The 17,793-nt window shown below is 42.8% G+C and overlaps 2 protein-coding genes across 3 annotated transcripts in view; one reads left to right on the forward strand and one right to left on the reverse strand.

Annotated features, from left to right (window-relative positions):
• The window catches only part of pard3ba (par-3 family cell polarity regulator beta a), a 275,607-nt gene that overhangs the window by 11,959 nt on the left and 245,855 nt on the right, over positions 1 to 17,793 (forward strand). The window lies entirely within an intron of this gene.
• LOC146547797 (zona pellucida sperm-binding protein 3-like) lies at positions 5,709 to 13,621 on the reverse strand. Of its 2 annotated transcripts, none has more exons than XM_085265598.1 (11): positions 13,192 to 13,621; positions 12,996 to 13,098; positions 12,441 to 12,559; positions 12,242 to 12,360; positions 11,179 to 11,282; positions 10,329 to 10,506; positions 10,009 to 10,126; positions 6,880 to 6,971; positions 6,660 to 6,754; positions 5,999 to 6,166; positions 5,709 to 5,860 (listed from the first exon to the last, which is right to left on the reverse strand). In XM_085265598.1, exons 1-11 carry the CDS (start codon positions 13,546 to 13,548, stop codon positions 5,736 to 5,738), a joined length of 1,578 nt encoding a protein of 525 aa, XP_085121724.1. In that variant the 5' UTR covers positions 13,549 to 13,621; the 3' UTR covers positions 5,709 to 5,735. The 2 variants fall into 2 exon arrangements, with proteins under 2 accessions (XP_085121724.1, XP_085121726.1); XM_085265600.1 differs by having other exon boundaries at positions 5,999 to 6,136; positions 13,192 to 13,620.

Genomic DNA, 17,793 nt, shown 5'->3' on the forward strand with positions numbered 1-17,793 from the left:
CTGGGAGAGACCCCAGTGTCTCTTACAACAGGAAGAGACTGAAGGTCAAAGCACAGACCCATTGTCTTCCTGCCTGTGTGACAGATGTCTGTCTATTTTGCTTTATTATCTCTGCCTCAAACATGCTTAAACAGACACCTTTGCATATGAGGTAACAAAGAAACATGTATTTTATACATGAAGAACATGAAAACCTCTAAGTGCTCAGCAACTATGCGCTTTAATGGCAACAAGTGGCTGCAGTTACTTAGAGTACATTTTTAAATTTCAACTTTTTATGTTTTACTTCCTGTGAGCTGAAAAGCCTTGCAGCTTTGTTGCAATTTTAAATATAGGCTGTGATGCCCAATATTAATCTGTACTTGTGCTAATATATCAAACATTTGATGAGATATGTGTGCACATGTGGACACAAGAAACAAGGGCACAAGAAATGTGCTAGGTACCCACTCTAGGAGGATGTCCTGCTGGGGATGTAAAATCTGCCCTGTATAGCACAATTCTGGCAGCTGATAAGCCTCCAATGTATTGGTAAATGGGCTGGTTCTTATATAGCACTTTTATACTCTACTAGAGTGCTCAAAGCACTTTATTCGATATGCCTCATTCACCCATTCATAGAAGTACTTTTTAACCACAAACACATACTCGGGGTTCAGTATCCTGCCCAGTGCTAGCATGCAGATTGGAGTAGCCGGGGATTAAACCACCAACCTTTGGATTAGTAGATGTCCTGCTGCAGTACGTCTTGAACCACAGCTTCACCAGTGGACATATTACTCAGGCTGTTCCTGTGGTTCATGTTCTGTTTTCTTACCCATCCAAATTAAAGTGCATAATCCTAGCTATGGTGGCTGCTGAAGGACAAACCACTTTAGCATTGCTCATCTGTTGTGTGTGTATGCTGTTACTCTGCTGTTTGCCTCAGAAATATGCCAGGTGTCCACGTCTATTTATTCAAGAGGAATCTGTAAACCGTGTGAGTTCAGTACAAGTCAATGTTTTTTGCCACCACTGGTTGCAATTAGCCTCTGTTAGCTGGTATTAGCTTTTGCTAACTTCTGTTAGCTAGCGTTAGTGAAACTTTCTTTAAAAAGGAGCTAACACTGTTGAACTTGGTGAATAAACTCATACAATCAGAGAATATAATCAAAATGTTTATGGTAAATAATTGCTACAGTATTGTGTGTGTGTGTGTGTGTGTGTGTGTGTGTGTGTGTGTGTGTGTGTGTGTACAAGATCTGGATAAAATCAGAAAATGGACAAACTACAGACAATGACAGACCAGCAGGTTTACAGGCAGGCAGGAACTTATTGGACTGAAAGGAAGCAGGGGCTGGTGGCATGCAGTCTGACAAGTAGACAGAGCTACACCCCTCCAGCCACCATCACTTCTCAGTCTATTATCTTGCCTCCATAATGCCCTCAGCTAACTTCATAGGCATTTCCTCAGTGTGAAAGACACACGTGGCCTCTTTGATAAGATAAACGGCAGAAAATAAAGGCACGGCAAACCGAAAACCCTTTTTGCTTCTCCAGCCAAACAATCCAAATGTCTATTTCAGTAGATAAGGTCGCACAGACAGACCGCCACACCCCTGAAACCTCAGAGACGCACACTTGTCCCTTTGTGCCCCGATAAAGGAGTCCGGTGGATGCATGTAATCAGCATATTATTGATAGTCTTAATAAGAAAGGCTCTGAGTCACTGAAGCCATTAGCCTGGATAAAAGAGGCTTAATTGTTTTGTGTGTGTGCACGCCGGTACTTGTGTATGTGTGTCTTAGGGTGTGCACACGTTCCCGGGCTAAGATCAGGCTAATTAAATCCATTTCCTTCGTTTAGAAGTTTTTTTCACTCTTAATTAAGAGGGTTAATCATGGGTCTGGACAGAGGTGGCGTGCATGTTTGCGTGCACGCACGCTCTCCACACCATGGCTGGCTGTAAACGGTGCAATCTGTATGAGAGGAATATAATAACACAATGAGTATTCATGGATTAAATTAAACAGCCTTTGATATTTATCTGCATTCAAAAAAAGGAGCGAATATTTTAGGTCAGATAGGATCTAGTAAATGATAGAGTCGTCTGCCTTGAATTTCAAAAGCTGAGTGTAATAACACATCACAATCTCTTTGATAATGGTCCCCTGTGTCTGTCTTTGTTAAATGAAAAAACAACAACACCATCACAGCTCCAGTTGAAAATAACAGCAGTTTTCTTGTCTCAAGGAGGAATCAGCACGCTGTGGTTTCTTGTCAAAACCATCAACCAACAGGTCTGGTGTTAATACCAACTTCTGTCATCACCACCAATGTGTGCTATGAGAGGACGTCTGCAGCATACCAATGGTGTGGAACAATATTCCCCAGCACGCTCCATCTACAGCAATAATATCGTTATGGCTGCCAGACATGAGAGGACTCTCCCTGCCTGCCACTGGACACACACCATTACTTTTGATGGCCCGCGTGTATGTGTGTGTACATGAGAGTAAAAGTGGCCGTGTGCTCTGAGTGTCTGTGTGTGTGAGTGGGTGTGTGTGCACTTGTGCCCTTAGGGTCACACATCCTGTTGGGGAAAACGGCTGATTCAGGACTCTCAACCATTGTGCTTGTCAACTTGAGTCCGTGCCTCTATAACCGTTAGACATCTGTGGGTGGGCAACCATCTTCAGTATGATGATGATGATCTGATGTGGCCATAACAACACATTAACACGTTTTACACTCTGTTGACTCCTCCAAAAGCTGCAGGCTTGTTTTTTTGGGGTGAGTTTGTAAAAAACACACTTGTCTTTTCAGCCCGCATGTGGAATTTAGATTGTAATGGAGAAAAGAGCCCCATGCCGGCTAAATGAAACGTGGTAGATGTGCCGATTTACCAGAATGAAATAAAGCATCAAATGACTTCAGTTTATATTAGAAGCGTGGATGTAGCTAGGGTTCAGTTTTATTTGCCACCTGCGAACGGGAGGCTCAGCTCCACCTGTTACTTTGCGGTGTGTTGACTTTAACTTTATTTAAACTTTAGATTCAACTAAAAATAGTACAAAGATAACATTAAAATCACAATCCAGCGTCTGTGAAGCTGCACACACTCGTTCACACACACGTTAGGCACTAACTAACCATTGATATGTGATCAGCCAATCACACGGCACCAGCTCAATGCATTTAGGTATGTAGACGTGGTCAAGGCGATCTTCTGAAGTTTGAACTGAAGATCAAATTGGGGAAGAAAGAGGAAAGAAATAATTCCCTGGTCTAATGAGTCTGGAGTTCTGCTTCTGGTAGAGACAGAATTTGGCATAAACACTCTGAATCCGTCCTGCCTCGTATAAATGGATCAGGCTGCTGGTGGTATAATGGTGTGGGGATACATTTAATCACCACAGCCTACCTGAGAACTGTTGCTGACCATGTCTATGTCCACAGAGTGCCCATCTAATGATAGCAACAGACTAACACACCATGTCACAAAGGTCACATCTCAAATTGGTTTCATGAGTTGGCTGTACTTAACTGGCCTCCACAGTCACCAGATCTCAATCCAACAGAGAACCTCTGGGCTGTGGTGGAACGGGAGATTCTCATCATCGATATGAAGGCAACCAATCTGAAGCAGCTGTGTGATGCAATCTTGTTGATGTGACCCAAATCTCTGAAAAATGTTTCCATCACCTTGCTCAGTCTATACCACAAAAGAATTAAGGCAATTCTGATTTGCACTCTCTGACTAATAAGGTGGCTGGTGATTGCAATGCCTTGCTTTTTGAGGCCAAGCTACATTCCACAGGTATCACACCAGTAAGGCTCAATAGAAATTCCAGGTGCAAATCTGTTGTGTCTGCAGTCCTAAAAAAACTTTTAGCACACAGTGTTGTTTTAAAAAAAAGAAAAAGAGGTGGTTCAGCTCAGAAGGAAATTCTTTAAAAACACAATTCTGTTATCAAAGTCAAAAATGAACGCATTTAAGAATAAAAGTTTAGATTTAACAGTGAATATGTAGGCTCAGATTACATTTCACATACATCCAAAATCTATGCCTGTACCTGAGACTTTAAGTAGAGACAAACCCAACTCTACAAAGTGTTTTAGCTTATTTCAGCACCCGTGGTTTAAGTTTAGTCTAGCTCTAAATGGACTAAACAACAGAATGCAATCAGCATTTATGACTTAAAGAAGAGTGTTTTTCTCTCACGCTGGCAGAGACTAAAAAGTAGAGTGAATATTAAAATAAAGCTAATGTGTCTTCTGGATGCGAGCTGCTAAGAAAATGTCAATCTCACTTTTCACATTCCCTCCAAATGGGCAAAAGTATTAGTTGCTATTTCCATTATGAAAAAGGCAAATATGTTTACCAGTGAATGCAAAGCCAATTGTGCGTCCTCAGACTGCAAAAGTAAGCCATTCTGTTGGAACATGTGGCCACTGGTTTCCTGTTCTCGCCTCTTTGTTCTCTAGCTTTTTGCAGAAAGAGGTTCGTGTCTAGTGTGTTAGTGTCCATCACTGTGCCTCAGAGTGTGCATGCTTGTCGCTGTCATGCGTCCTGCTGGTGCATCGTTAGGTATGGCTTTTTATTAGCCTCTGGTGTGCTGGAGATGGGGAGGGTGGGGGCGGTCAGCATCGCTCTGGCAGTAAACTAGCACAGCCGTCAGCCCTGCACATAGGAACAAACACCCCATTAAACCAAGGCCTTCACATATTACTGTAATAAAAGCCCCTGCTCTCGCCTTTATGGGCTTTTTAATTATGTCTATTCGTCTTCCCGGGCTTGTGAGCAACAGTTCATGATGAGCCCCATTTCATGAATACTCCACCACTGGCAGAAAGCTGGAGGGGGGTGAATTAAAGGGGACACACACACACACAAAACAAAAAACATGAAAATGGCCCGAGTCTGAAAATATGACTATTGCTCCTGGAATGGTACTTTTTATTTTACCTCGCAGTGTGTTGTCAGTGCAGCTACTTTTACCATTTTTTTCCCCCTCCGGAGTTCTTTGTTTTAGATGTGGATTATTACAAAGATGGAAAAATCTCAAGCAGCTCAAGTGAATTGCATGGCAGCTTGGTAGTAATGGCGTGTATTAAATTAGCTCCCAGAGAACAGGGCAGCGGCTGGACAAGCTTGGAGGGAAAAAAATAATAAATTAACCAACCAAATCATCCCTGCATGAATTTAGCAAAAAGAGTCTGCACCCAGGCTCATTTTATACCTCGAGTACTTTTCCTTTGGTGCGCTTTTACATTCTAGTTTGTTCAAAATCATATTGGATTTACAATAAAGGTCGTGCAGTGGCCACACCCGCCCTGCGCCATATGAAAACTCTGAATCACATACAGTAATGTGTTCACACCTTGAAGCAGGCTCAATGTAAGACCCTGCCTGGTATTAAAGGATACTGATTGATAGAGTAATATAAAACATGTTGTGTTAACAGTGTACATTTTATGGCCAAGTCATTTTCTCGCAAGGCTGGCCACTCCAGCACAGCCCCTTAACCACAAGAGTACCTAAGCATGCAAGCATCACTGTGGATGCCACCAAGCAGAAGTGAAAGCAGAAAAAGTTCAGCTGTGGAGAACCTTGATAACCCCCATGTTCGAATTTGGAATTTATATCCATTGCATAATGAACTTTGGTTAAATAGACCTCTGGTCCTTGATCTATACTTAAAGGGAGGAAAACAAAGATCGAGGCATGGGTATGAATGCTTTATTTTCTTAAATCAGGTGCAAACAGAGTATCCAGTGGGTTTGCAAGGGCTGCTGCAAATCACAGTGCTGGTGAAAACTAACACCACAGCAAGCGCCATCCAGACTCCACACAGCAGGGCTACTGCTGAAAACAAGGCTGAAAAAGGGAGGATGAGGACAGAAGACAAATATTACCACTTCTATTAGCAGTTGAGAGAAAACTCAAGGGAGTGGGAACAAAGTCAAGTCAGTGTTTTTTTTAAAAACCCCTTGAGTTGTTTTGTGGGTGTCTAACCAGCTCGAGTGACTTCTTGTGTCTGCTGCAGAGAAACTGGTTCTGGAGGAAGCTCAAGCGGCTCAGTCGACCCCTCTTCCAGAACGTTCTCCTCCAGCAGGATGGGGCCAAGAGCAGCAGTCCCCTCCCACCGCAGAGCTGCATAAAAATAAGCAAATCCAATATGGGCTGGAAGGGAAACAACAATCTTCTTAGTGCATTTAGCCAGCTGAGTAAACCATTCCCGACACGACTGATTGGTTGGACAATTAAAGGGATTAACTCAAAATCAATCCACCACATAAATGGCATGTGTGCCAAATGAGTGCAAGCAAGCTCATCTAAACACGGGTGGAACCACTGCTTGTGTAGGTTTGTGGCTGATTGCATTATACTCCATATGAATGCATTTAAACTAAATACAAAAAAGTACTTCTAAAATATGTATGTTTGCTACTTTTATGGCATTTTAGACAGCCTTGTATCAGCTAGTCACAGCCCCTTAACAAAAAACACCTTTTTAAAATAATGTTTGCCAAAATTAAATCAACAGATTGTGCATATGCAAATGCTTTTCATAATGAAAGTGGTTAGAATAGCATAATTCCCCCCCACTGGGCCGGCATCACATGTTCAGGACCTGTCCCAGGTTGTCATGTAGCGTCGCTTCTGCAAACTGTACCATCATTTGCTGCAAGGCTTCTTTTCCATCTCTGCGTGCCGCAGCTGGTCTCACAGCAGCTACACACCTTATTGTCTCCACCTGATGCCACCCATCTGTCCAGAGCCGAAAATGCATTGTTAGGAGGAAGCGCAGCAAAGCTTTGCATTAGCATTAGAGCCATGGCAACGAATCTGAAGGCAAACACCTGTACAGTAGAGCAATCTTTGTGTAAACTGACCTCTTGGCTTCAGACAGGAATGAGCAGGCTTTGTGCTCCGAGTCGACGGGTGCAGAGACTGGCGTTGCTTTCAGCTGACATGTGATGTAGAGCTATGAGAAAGTTAAACGACATGGAAATGTATTAGTGTTCAGAATGGATGTGCTATTGCTGTGCAAAATATGACAAACTGCATCAGTAATCCTGACAGGTATGGAGAGCCAAAACTGCCATAATTTAAAAAAAACAAAAAAAAAAAAAAAAACTATTTGACTCAAAACAAATATGCCATTAAATGGACCAAGAAATTAAACAAAAACCCCTTTAATCACACAATTTAGTGATTTATTTACTTCAGTACTCGTGGGCAATATACAGTAGCTTGCAAAAGTATTCGGCCCCCTTGAACTTTTCCACATTTTGTCACATTACAGCCACAAACATGAATCAATTTTATTGGAATTCCACGTTAAAGACTAACAAAAAGTGGTGCACACGTGAGAGTTGGAACGAAAATCATACATGATTCCAAACATTTTTTTACAAATAACTGCAAAGTGGGGTGTGCATAATTATTCAGCCCCCTTTGGTCTGAGTGCAGTCAGTTGCACATAGACATTGCCTGATGAGTGTTATAGACTAAATAGAGTGCACCTGTGTGTAATCTAATATCAGTAGAAATACAGCTGCTCTGTGACGGCCTCAGAGGTTGTCTAAGAGAATATTGGGAGCAACAACACCATGAAGTCATAAAGTTATTGAGAAATTTAAAGCAGGCTTAGGCTGCAAAAAGATTTCCCAAGCCTTGAACATCCCACGGAGCACTGTTCAAGCGATCATTCAGAGATGGAAGGAGTATGGCACAAGTGTAAACCTACCAAGACAAGGCCGTCCACCTAAACTCACAGGCCGAACAAGGAGAGCGCTGATCAGAAATGCAGCCAAGAGGCCCATGGTGACTCTGGACGAGCTGCAGAGATCTACAGCTCAGGTGGGGAATCTTTCCATAGGACAACTATTAGTCGTGCACTGCACAAAGTTGGCCTTTATGGAAGAGTGGCAAGAAGAAAGCCATTGTTAACAGAAAACCATAAGAAGTCCCGTTTGCAGTTTGCCACAAGCCATGTGGGGAACACAGCAAACATGTGGAAGAAGGTGCTCTGGTCAGATGAGACCAAAATGGAACTTTTTGTTCAAAATGCAAAACGCTATGTGTGGCAGAAAACTAACACTGCACATCACTCTGAACACACCATCCCCACTGTCAAATATGGGGATGCCAGCATCATGCTCTGGGGGGGCTTCTCTTCAGCAGGGACAGGAAGCTGGTCAGAGTTGATGGGAAGATGGATGGAGCTAAATACAGGGCAATCTTGGAAGAAAACCTCTTTGAGTCTGCAAAAGACTTGAGACTGGGGCGGAGGTTCACCTTCCAGCAGGACAACGACCCTAAACATAAAGCCAGGGCAACAATGGCATGGTTTAAAACAAAACATATCCATGTGTTAGAATGGCCCCGTCAAAGTCCAGATCTAAATCCAATCGAGGATCTGTGGCAAGATCTGAAAACTGCTGTTCATCTAATCTGACTGAGCTGGAGCTGTTTTGCAAAGAAGAATGGGCAAGAATTTCAGTCTGTAGATGTGCAAAGCTGGTAGAGACAGACCCTAAAGGACTGGCAGCTGTAATTGCAGCAAAAGGTGGTTCTACAAAGTATTGACTCAGGGGGCTGAATAATTACGCACACCCCACTTTGCAGTTATTTATTTGTAAAAAATAAATAAATAAATAAATGTTTGGAGTCATGTATGATTTTCGTTCCACTTCTGTACACCACTTTGTGTTGGTCTTTCACGTGGAATTCCAATAAAATTGATTCATGTTTGTGGCTGTAATGTGACAAAATGTGGAAAAGTTCAAGGGGGCCGAATACTTTTGCAAGCCACTGTACATTCCTACCTTCACTTATGATAACGGGATCTGGGTAGTAACCAAAAGAAGGAGACTATGGATACAAATTGCAGAAATAAACTTGTTCTAAAAGGGTGGTCAGGTCTCTCCTTTAGACATTTGATGAGTTTTGTCATTCAGGAGGAGATTAGGGTAGAGTTTATACTTCTCCATATCAAAAAGGAGCTAGTTCAAAAAAGTTCAGGCATCTGGAAACTACCCAGATGAGGCGTTTTGAGTTTGTAACCCTGGGATCAGGCCCCGTGGCAGACCCAGGACCTGCTGGACAGATTATATCTCTAGAATTACTTGGGAATACCTCATCGTTCCCCCAGAAGAGCCCGTGTATACAGAAGCACATGAGAAATGTAGAAGGAAGAAATGTAGGAAACGAGAATTCTGAAATAAACCTTCAAAACAATTAAAAATAATATAATTATAATTACTTCCTATTGCATTTCCTGTCTAACAAAATAAAACTGTAATTATTTAAATATAAATGGAAAATTCTAAAGATACAAAAAGGAAGAGACGGGTAAATAAAATGAAAACTTGATTTAAAATTCATAAAATTAAAGCAAATACAAATAAATACGAAACATAATTCATATAAGCTTTCCTCCAACACTGTGGTGCATTTCATAACGAATAATTTCTTTATAACCTTTTAATTTTGGCACTCTGTCCTCCACAGCCCGGTGTTTTCACAAACAACGTTAGCCCGTTTCACATTAGCACATCAATAGCAACGTTTTTAGGCTCTTATGGATTCAAAGTGGCTTGCTGCATTTGGGAGGTAACGGTTTCTAAATGGCAAACTGATCAAACTTAATGTAATGTTACAATCCAACGCTGACGTAAAAGGCACACAAGAAAAGCTTTTCTGGAGTTGATACTGGCTCATATTTATGGCAGGGATCCTAAACCTATAAAATGGTTATCAATGGTTACCACAAAGGGCATTCATTTCCTCCATTTCCACACAAAGCTTCTGAGGATACTGTAGCCTTGAAACAACACTTTCAAAACACATATATTAGGTGTCGGCTTGCTATATATAAAAACTAACAGAAGGCAAGGAGAAAAAAGTAAAGTGGTTAAACTAACACCTCAGGTGCTGCAAATCGCACCTCTCTATAGTAGCTTCAGGATACGTGATCAGTAGTTTCAAAACTGCATAAACATCTTTATACTACTTACAGTCTTCCTGTCGTCTTGGTGGAACCTGAAGGCCTTCAGCTGGAAGTGGAGTTTATCCTCGTGGCTCCTCGGCATGAAGTAAGACTTGGATCCCGTCAGCTTAGTGTCAGTTAAACATCTCATGTTTGGAAAAAAAGAACAGGTGTGAGTTTTACATGCATAAATCTGCTGATTATATGCACCATTTGTTACACAACTGTAACCCTAACAGTAAGTCTTGATTATTATGTCTAGCGGACTCTTTGAAACAAAGACAGGCAGTGACGTATTTAGTGTCACTTTAAGGTACAGTATTCCACAGACGATCCACAGCTTCTCACCCGTGGTTGTTAATGAGGCTGTATCTGAGTTGTGAGTATGGATCTGGGTTCGCAGTGGCCACGCAGCTGTCCACGTAGACCCTCAGAGGTACGTGGTTACCCCTGAGGACCGCCGCCTCAATGTGCATCACGTCATTCAGGAAATAAACGCTGGAAGGCCTCTGCGACTGCCAGTCCTCTAATCAAATACAGAGGAAAAAAGTATGAGTGTAATGCTGGGGCCATCAATCCGATTAGATGAAACTAAAATGATGCCCGTGGGAGAGAGTGTGGCACTGTTTCAGCAGACAGTAGGATATCGGTACTGGAACAGTAAGAGAAAAATACTTTAAAGAGGACAATAAATGAATCATTAACCTGAGTAGGAAACACAAATGAGGTCTGTGCCTTTAAAAACTAGTTTAAAACTTTCATAATTTCCTTTATAACTGCATCCAGTCCAAACAGGGTTATAGTAAGTAAATCAGAGCTGGAGTACGGTTCTGCTCATATGATGACGATGATGAACACCAGTGTGGTGCGGTGCCTGTCTGCAGCGCATAGCTTAGAATTAATTAGAAAACACACAATCAGCAGTATATTGATCACTCCATTGTGCGAGTGACCCCGTCGGGTCAGCTGCGAACTACGAGGCATATAATTTCAGCTCATCACCATGCAAAAGTTTCACTCCTGTTTATCAAGCCGGTGTTTAGCATCTTTAACAGTCGCGACGAAGACCGCGAGGCCTCAAGTGATTGCAATTACGCCTGTCGCCGGGGAAATTAGCCAGACCGGCTGGTGCACATCAAAAGTTTCTCTTCCCCTCAGAACATAAGCTCCAAGTTTGTCATTTCTGACCTGCCCTCACCTGTCATGAGATGCAGGGAGAAGTGCAGCCGCTGTTCCACTTGCATGAGGGACGCAAACGGCTTCGAGGTGGGTCTCAAGGCATCGCTGTTTACGTAATGCCTCCTGTGAAGACAATTACAGGAAGGAGGGGCGTTTCACTCAAGAGAGCCCCATCAAGGATGAAGAATATTCACGCCACGGACAGAAAGATAGGAGTTAAACATCTGCAGGTAAACATACCTATAAAAAAGGGGTTTGTGCATGGCTCACCAAGGCGAGTTTAGGGGCATTTTTAGTACTATATACTGTAGGATGAACTTTAAACCAGTTTAAGCTACAGTTCTCCGTTACTGGTGTGAGACATCATGCATCCTGACACCTATAGATGGTAATACTGACACGGTGCTACAGATTCATAAGCCCTGGAGGTAACTCTGTACAACCTGTGCTAACAGCTAGATTTGTATACTCTAGGAAATTTGGACGACCATCAGGCTCAGGGAAGTGAAAGTAATGAGAAAGGAGGGTGAATTCCTCTTGGTACAAAAGGTCTAATGATTGCATAAATGTCAGTTGAAAAAGATAAATATCTTTATGTTTCAATCATGTGGTACAACTTTTATTGAATATAATATGATTCCTGCCTCTTTCCCCTCACCCCGAACCGGTTGCTACAGATGGCTGCCCTTCCTTAAAGCTAGTACTTCTGGAGGTTACTTCCTGGTAAAAGGGAGTTTTCCTTCCCACTGTAGCAAAGTGCTTGCGCATAGAGGGTTGCCTAATTGTTGTTTTCTCTCCATTACTGCATGGTCTTTACCTGACAATATAAAGCATCTTGGTGTTGTCATTTGCTGCTATACAAATAAAAATGAATTAAACTGAATATTTAGAGAAAAAAAAAATGGCACTTGTGCATAGCTGCCTTAGGTTTGGTCTCTCCTATCCATCCATCCCCTCCAGCAACAGAGAGAAGGCAAAATGCTGAACTCATAGCTTCTGACATCACATTGATTACATTTATCCTTTTACAGACATTTAGAATGAATCTCTAACGAGCATGGGGGTAAACCACAAGGCGTTACCTTTTGTAGTGGCACTGAATTACCACTTCAACAGGGTTGGTCTTTAAAATGAAAGTGTTGCTAATCGGAGTCGGAGAGTACATCAGAGTAAATGTGTAGATGATGGCTTCTTCAGTCATCTGAAGAAAGTATTAAACAGTTAAGAGTGAAGTGAAATGCACAATAGTAAATAGGCCTGAGAAAACGGAGCGCCACACACCGTCACTGTGCTGCCGCAGCCCTCCAGCTCTGTTTGAAACCCCAGGACGAGTTTCTCAGTGTCTACCGCAGCGCAGTCTCCTAAGGTCAGATCACTCGGACGGATCAACTGACCGTTTCCTAAGAACAAAGCGGAGAAGGCGCAGCTTAAATCGAGACCATTACCTGAGGCCATTTTATTCTTCAGTCAATAACACTCACGAGGAGTGGAGGTTCAGCCACAGGACAAACAGAAAAGTTTCTTAATGCACTGCTGTAAAATCAGCATTCGAGCACCCGACAGACAAGCCGAATGCCCCTTCACAGAGTGAAGAAATAAGAGGAAACGTAATATTGATCACCGAGACCATTGTCTGTGCCATTTGCAGTAATCAGCAGTGAGTATCCCATCTTCACTGTTCCATTCAATTTTCCAATTTGGGCCTCTAATCTAAACCTTTCCTTTTTAGACATCAGAGCAGAAGGTATGTTAAGTGGACCTGTGCCGGTGCCACTGCGGATAAAAAAACCCCCCTGCAAATCCGATCAATTTAAACAAATAATGGGCAGCCATTACCTAGGAAGTTTCGCTTGACCTCAATGGTGACCTTTACTTCGCCACAGTGCACCACTACACTGTCAGCTGGCACAGGAACCTGCTCCTCAAACTTCACTGGAACCTGGAATATCATCCGAATGGATTATATAGTTCAGAGAATTCAATAATTGCTATGTAGCTGTCCAAAAATAATAATTTTTTTTTTTTACACTACCTTTGATTTCTGCTTGACTGCTAGGTTTAGATCTGGGTCTTGTTCCTGCAATTGTGACAACTCTTGAGTTTGGACGGTCTCCCCCTGCTCCAGCTGGGAAGGTTTTTGCTTCCTGAGCTGGTGGCTCCTGACCCGGTAGCTGACAGGAAAGCCGGCCGGATCCTTTTGTTCCATCTCGCTCGAGTGACGTCCGGCTGTCTGCAGTGATCTTGGCAGCTGCGAGCTTGTTGTCACTTGTTCTTTTGGGATTTGGCTAAAAGTGTCATTGGTGCTGACGTTTAACCAATTTTGTGTAGCGAAGCAGAAGTTTCCAGCTAAGAAGAAAAGCAGAAAGCTGAACACAAACCCCAGCTCCATTAGAAGTTTTCACAAAACAAAACAGCACTGCTGTGCTTGTCTCTTCACCAGAAATCAGGTATAGGAACTTGGCACTGGCTCCACCTACTCCTAATGACTTGATTGGATTCCAGCCTGGAGTATTTCAGTATTGATTGCTGCGCTTGCTCCATTATACAGCACCAAATCACAACAGCAGCACCTCAAGGTGCTTTACTGTAAGATAAAGATCCTACAATAAAACAAAGAACACTCCAAATATCAGATAACTCTCTATGAACAAGCAGTTGGTGAAAGTGGGAAGGAAAAACACCCTATTAACAGGAAGTAACCTCTGGCAAAACCATCTGCCATGACAGGTTGGGGTGAGGGGGAGGCAGCACAATAATGTGTATATTTGTATTGTGGGGAAAAAGGCGGGGTTTGTGTTCATCTTTTTGCTTTTCTACTTTAGCTGCACTACACAAAATTGGTTAAACGTTAGCACCAGTGACACTTTTAGCCAAATCCCAAAAGGGCAAATGCTGCCATCTGCTAAATGTCCAGCAATGAACAAAGACTTTTATAAACAGAAACAAGCCTGACCCCCTAACAGTAAGTGGCTTTCACGGCCCTCGTGAGGCAAATCAATCTACGCTCTCATGGAGTTTGAGCCCCCCGCCATCCCTCGTGTTTTGATGCTGCATGATCTTGAATGTCAAGGCGATGCGGTCAGCAGTTAGCAGAGTTCAGCAGAGATGCTCATAAAACTGAGATTTATGATCATCCACTGAGAGATTTCACAAATGTCACCACCGCCGCTACCAAATGTATGAGTGTGTGTGTGCTGGTCAGCGGCGTGTATGACGCGTAACAGGAAGCATGGGGTGTGTCTTGAGGCTGTGCCAGCAGGCATGTCAGTCTTGCAGATGCCCTGCTTTCTTCTTCACCTGTTTTCATTCGACCTGTCATAAATATCATCAATGGTTTATGGTCTGTTTAAGATCTAAAGTTTGATAGATAGATTGCCTTGCTCCATATCATTTATGGTCCCTTTAAAATCTTTCTAAACTTGGTAATGCAATGCAAACCCAACAACTTGTTACTGTCTTTCTAATTGCATTTTCTGTGCCTCAGAGGCATTTCCAAACCAACAAACAATATAAAGTCAAAACATTTTCAATAACAACGCAACAGAAAATGTGAAGTATTTTGGAATACACCTTGAAGGATAACGTTTTCCTCAGAAAAATATGTTTTTTGCTGTGCCTTGCTGCACAGGCAGTCAGTCCATGAGTGTATTTCAGTCTATGCACACCTCCAAGATGCTTGTATTTGTTCACAGTGTGGATCAGTTTTCTGGTAATGAAAGTGGGCTGGGTTGATGGTTTCCTCCTAAAATCAACTGACATTTCCTTTGTCTTTGCGGTGTTGAGGATGAGATTTGCACTCTCACACCATTTAATAAAATGTTCAGTGGCGCATGTCTTTCCTCTCCATCATATAAGAGGCTTGCTAAATCTGGATCATCTGCATGCTTAATAAATGTCTGTTAGGAAAAGAGTTGGTATACAAAATAAACAAAAACAGAGATAAAACACAATCCTGAGGGCAATCAGCAGCAGCTCCTTGGAGTAGTGGTTTCAACATTCGCCTTACGTATGTGAGATCTTTGGGTAAAGAGTGGGCAGAGACACAAACCCAGCCTCAGGGAGTCACAAGCTAGTGTACTGCTAGTGCTGATCCCAGATACACTATCCAGGTCCCAAGCCTGGATAAATGGGAGCATTGAGTCATGAATTGCACCTGGTGTAAAAAGCTGTGCCAAATCAAGCATGTGGATCTACTGTGGTGACTACCTTTAGTGGGGTTACACAGTGGTGCAGTGGTTGGCACTATCAAGAAGGTTCTAAGGAAAACTAGAAGTTATCACCTTATTCCAGATTGGGATGTTGGGAATTTTCTGCCTTTGAGTAAATGGATGGATGGAATTTAATGCTACTAAAGTTCCAATACCATCCCATATGTTGGACAGATAATGTGAATGCATTCATCCATCCATCCATCCATTCATCCATCCATCCATCCATCCATCCATCCATCCATTCACTTCCACTTATCCTTTTTCAGGGTTGCAGGGGGTGCTGGAGCCTATCCCAGCTGTCATAGGGCGAGAGGCGGGGTACACCCTGGACAGGTCGCCAGTCTGTCGCAGGGCTAACACACCGGGACAGACAACCATTCACACTCACATTCACTCTTATGGGCAATTTAGATTTTTCAGTTAACCTATCCCCACAAAGTGCATGCATACAGTACATATTAAATGTACTGTATGTACTATTAAATCGTTATTTTACTTCAAAAAATGTTGGCTAACTTCATGTATTGGGTAGATTAACATGTACATGTAATATATCCTGGCCCCCAAACCTGCACAGGGTATCTACCCCAGTGCTAAAAGTGAGCGTGGTGCTCTTTTCATCCAAGGTGTTCCTTTTTCAGTCCAAATACAATTTCACTTGTTTCCAAAAACAAGTCTGGTTTAACCAGATGTTTTTCGCCCACTGAACCTTTCCGCAGCTTTTTTGCCGTCATATGGGTTTTGTTTCGGGGTTTTTTGCTTTGCCCTTCTGGCCAACAGATGTGCAGCTCTTTCAGATCTTGTTTGGTCCATAACTGAACTTTCCTAATGCAGTTTCAGACAGAAGCAAGCTGAAGACAGTGAAATATATTGTCTGTTGGCACGGATTTCATTTTCAGATCCTCACTCGGTTCAAGGAAGGGGTTGGGATTGTCACCGTGCGACCAAAACACTAATATTTAACCTTTTGAATTATTTCAGGCTAAAGAAGTCAGTAAACGTCTTCTACAGAGTGCTGTAGGAGAGAGTGCACATGTCACATTAGTTGGGGTTTTTTTTTTTGGCTTTTTAAAGCGTATGGCATAAAAAGCAACCACTGGCACCTGTAATTTCGATATATCTGAGGAAATAAACTCTATTTATGCAAAACTATAACATTACCTCAAACAAAAACCATAATAAGATCTTCTTGGGGGGGAAAAATCCTGCTTTAAAAGCTAAATGAGTTTAAATAGCTTCCCCTTGATACAGACACACTAATCCTTGCTGACCTACAGGAATACATTATAGCTCTTTTTCTCTCTCAGGATCTCCCTGCAGACTACCCAACAGAGAGGCTGCTATTGTCAGGAACTGGCTTTTATCTTTTGCTGATCACTGGCAAAACAAAGAGAGGTGTGTGTATGTGTGTGCTAGTTTGGGGGGGGGAGTGAAATCAGTCCATCCCTGCCAGTCAGACCCCCGCTGCCACCAATCTCTAACTTGGTTAGCTCCCTCTAATTTGGCCCCCGGAGGGCCCTAATGTGGTTCCCTGTGGGGGTTTGTGAAAGGGCCTGGCAGCTTCTACCCCTAAGCACACACACACACACACACACACACACAGCTGCCACTCCCATCAGCTTCTGTTTCCAATATTCCTGATGCATTTTTGAAACAACAAGGACAGGATGATGCAGGTAAAACAGGCCGATTCTCTGCTAAGACAATAAACACACACACGCGTTCTCCCACTCACTTCTACCAGATGGAAAATCATCAAACGCCATGGCACACCGACAACACAGATGCTCAGAGAGAGCAACACGCGCACGCACGCACACACACACACACACATACATGCAGGAAAACACACGTGTCCCCTGTCACATTTTGCTGACAGCACAAAGTCATGGAAACAGCTCGATTTGGCCCTCGCTGCACTGCGCCATACGGATTACGGTTATGGAGGCTCATTAAAAACATGTAGTGGGAGATGGATTAGTTATAGCCTGCTGTTGTGGTGGGCGAACAGCGCTTCAAGATCAGCGGATTTCTGTGCGTTTTGTCAGCGCTCATGTGGCGGTGAATAGGTTTTGCGTGGGATAGGGGAGATATTTCTGAGGGATATTTTGCCTTCCAACACGTACTGCCATGTGCTTTTAAGGCACTGGCATCATTTATGGGGCCACTGCTTCAAACTATCTTGGTAGATTGTCAGACTTATATAAGTCTGACAATCTGCCAAGATAGTTGAAAAGGTTGAAACTGAAGCACGCGAGGGGAAAAGAACCAAGGAAGTAAGTGTGAGAGTAAGAAGAGAAAGTGAGAAAGGCCTGGGAGTAGAAAGACCGGGGGAAGGGAGGGAGAAAGTCAAAACAAAGGAGGGAGAGGAGAAAAATGTGGCTGGGGTCAGTGAACCTTGGGGTTGGGGATAACAGACAAGC

This window comes from Mchenga conophoros, linkage group LG23 (assembly GCF_057382185.1).
Source record: "Mchenga conophoros isolate Kocher_MC1m ecotype Shallow Benthic linkage group LG23, M_conophoros_male_GT1.1, whole genome shotgun sequence".
Taxonomy (NCBI): Eukaryota; Metazoa; Chordata; class Actinopteri; order Cichliformes; family Cichlidae; genus Mchenga; species Mchenga conophoros.

Coding starts and splice junctions, on each gene's coding strand:
- LOC146547797 (XM_085265598.1), bottom strand. CDS start 13,548: ATGGAGCTGGGGTTTGTGTTCAGCTTTCTGCTTTTCTTCTTAGCTGGA. Junction 12,560..12,995: donor GGTCAAGCGAAACTTCCTAG/GTAATGGCTGCC, acceptor CTTTGTTCTTAG/GAAACGGTCAGTTGATCCGT. Junction 10,127..10,328: donor AGCCTCATTAACAACCACGG/GTGAGAAGCTGT, acceptor TCCAAACATGAG/ATGTTTAACTGACACTAAGC.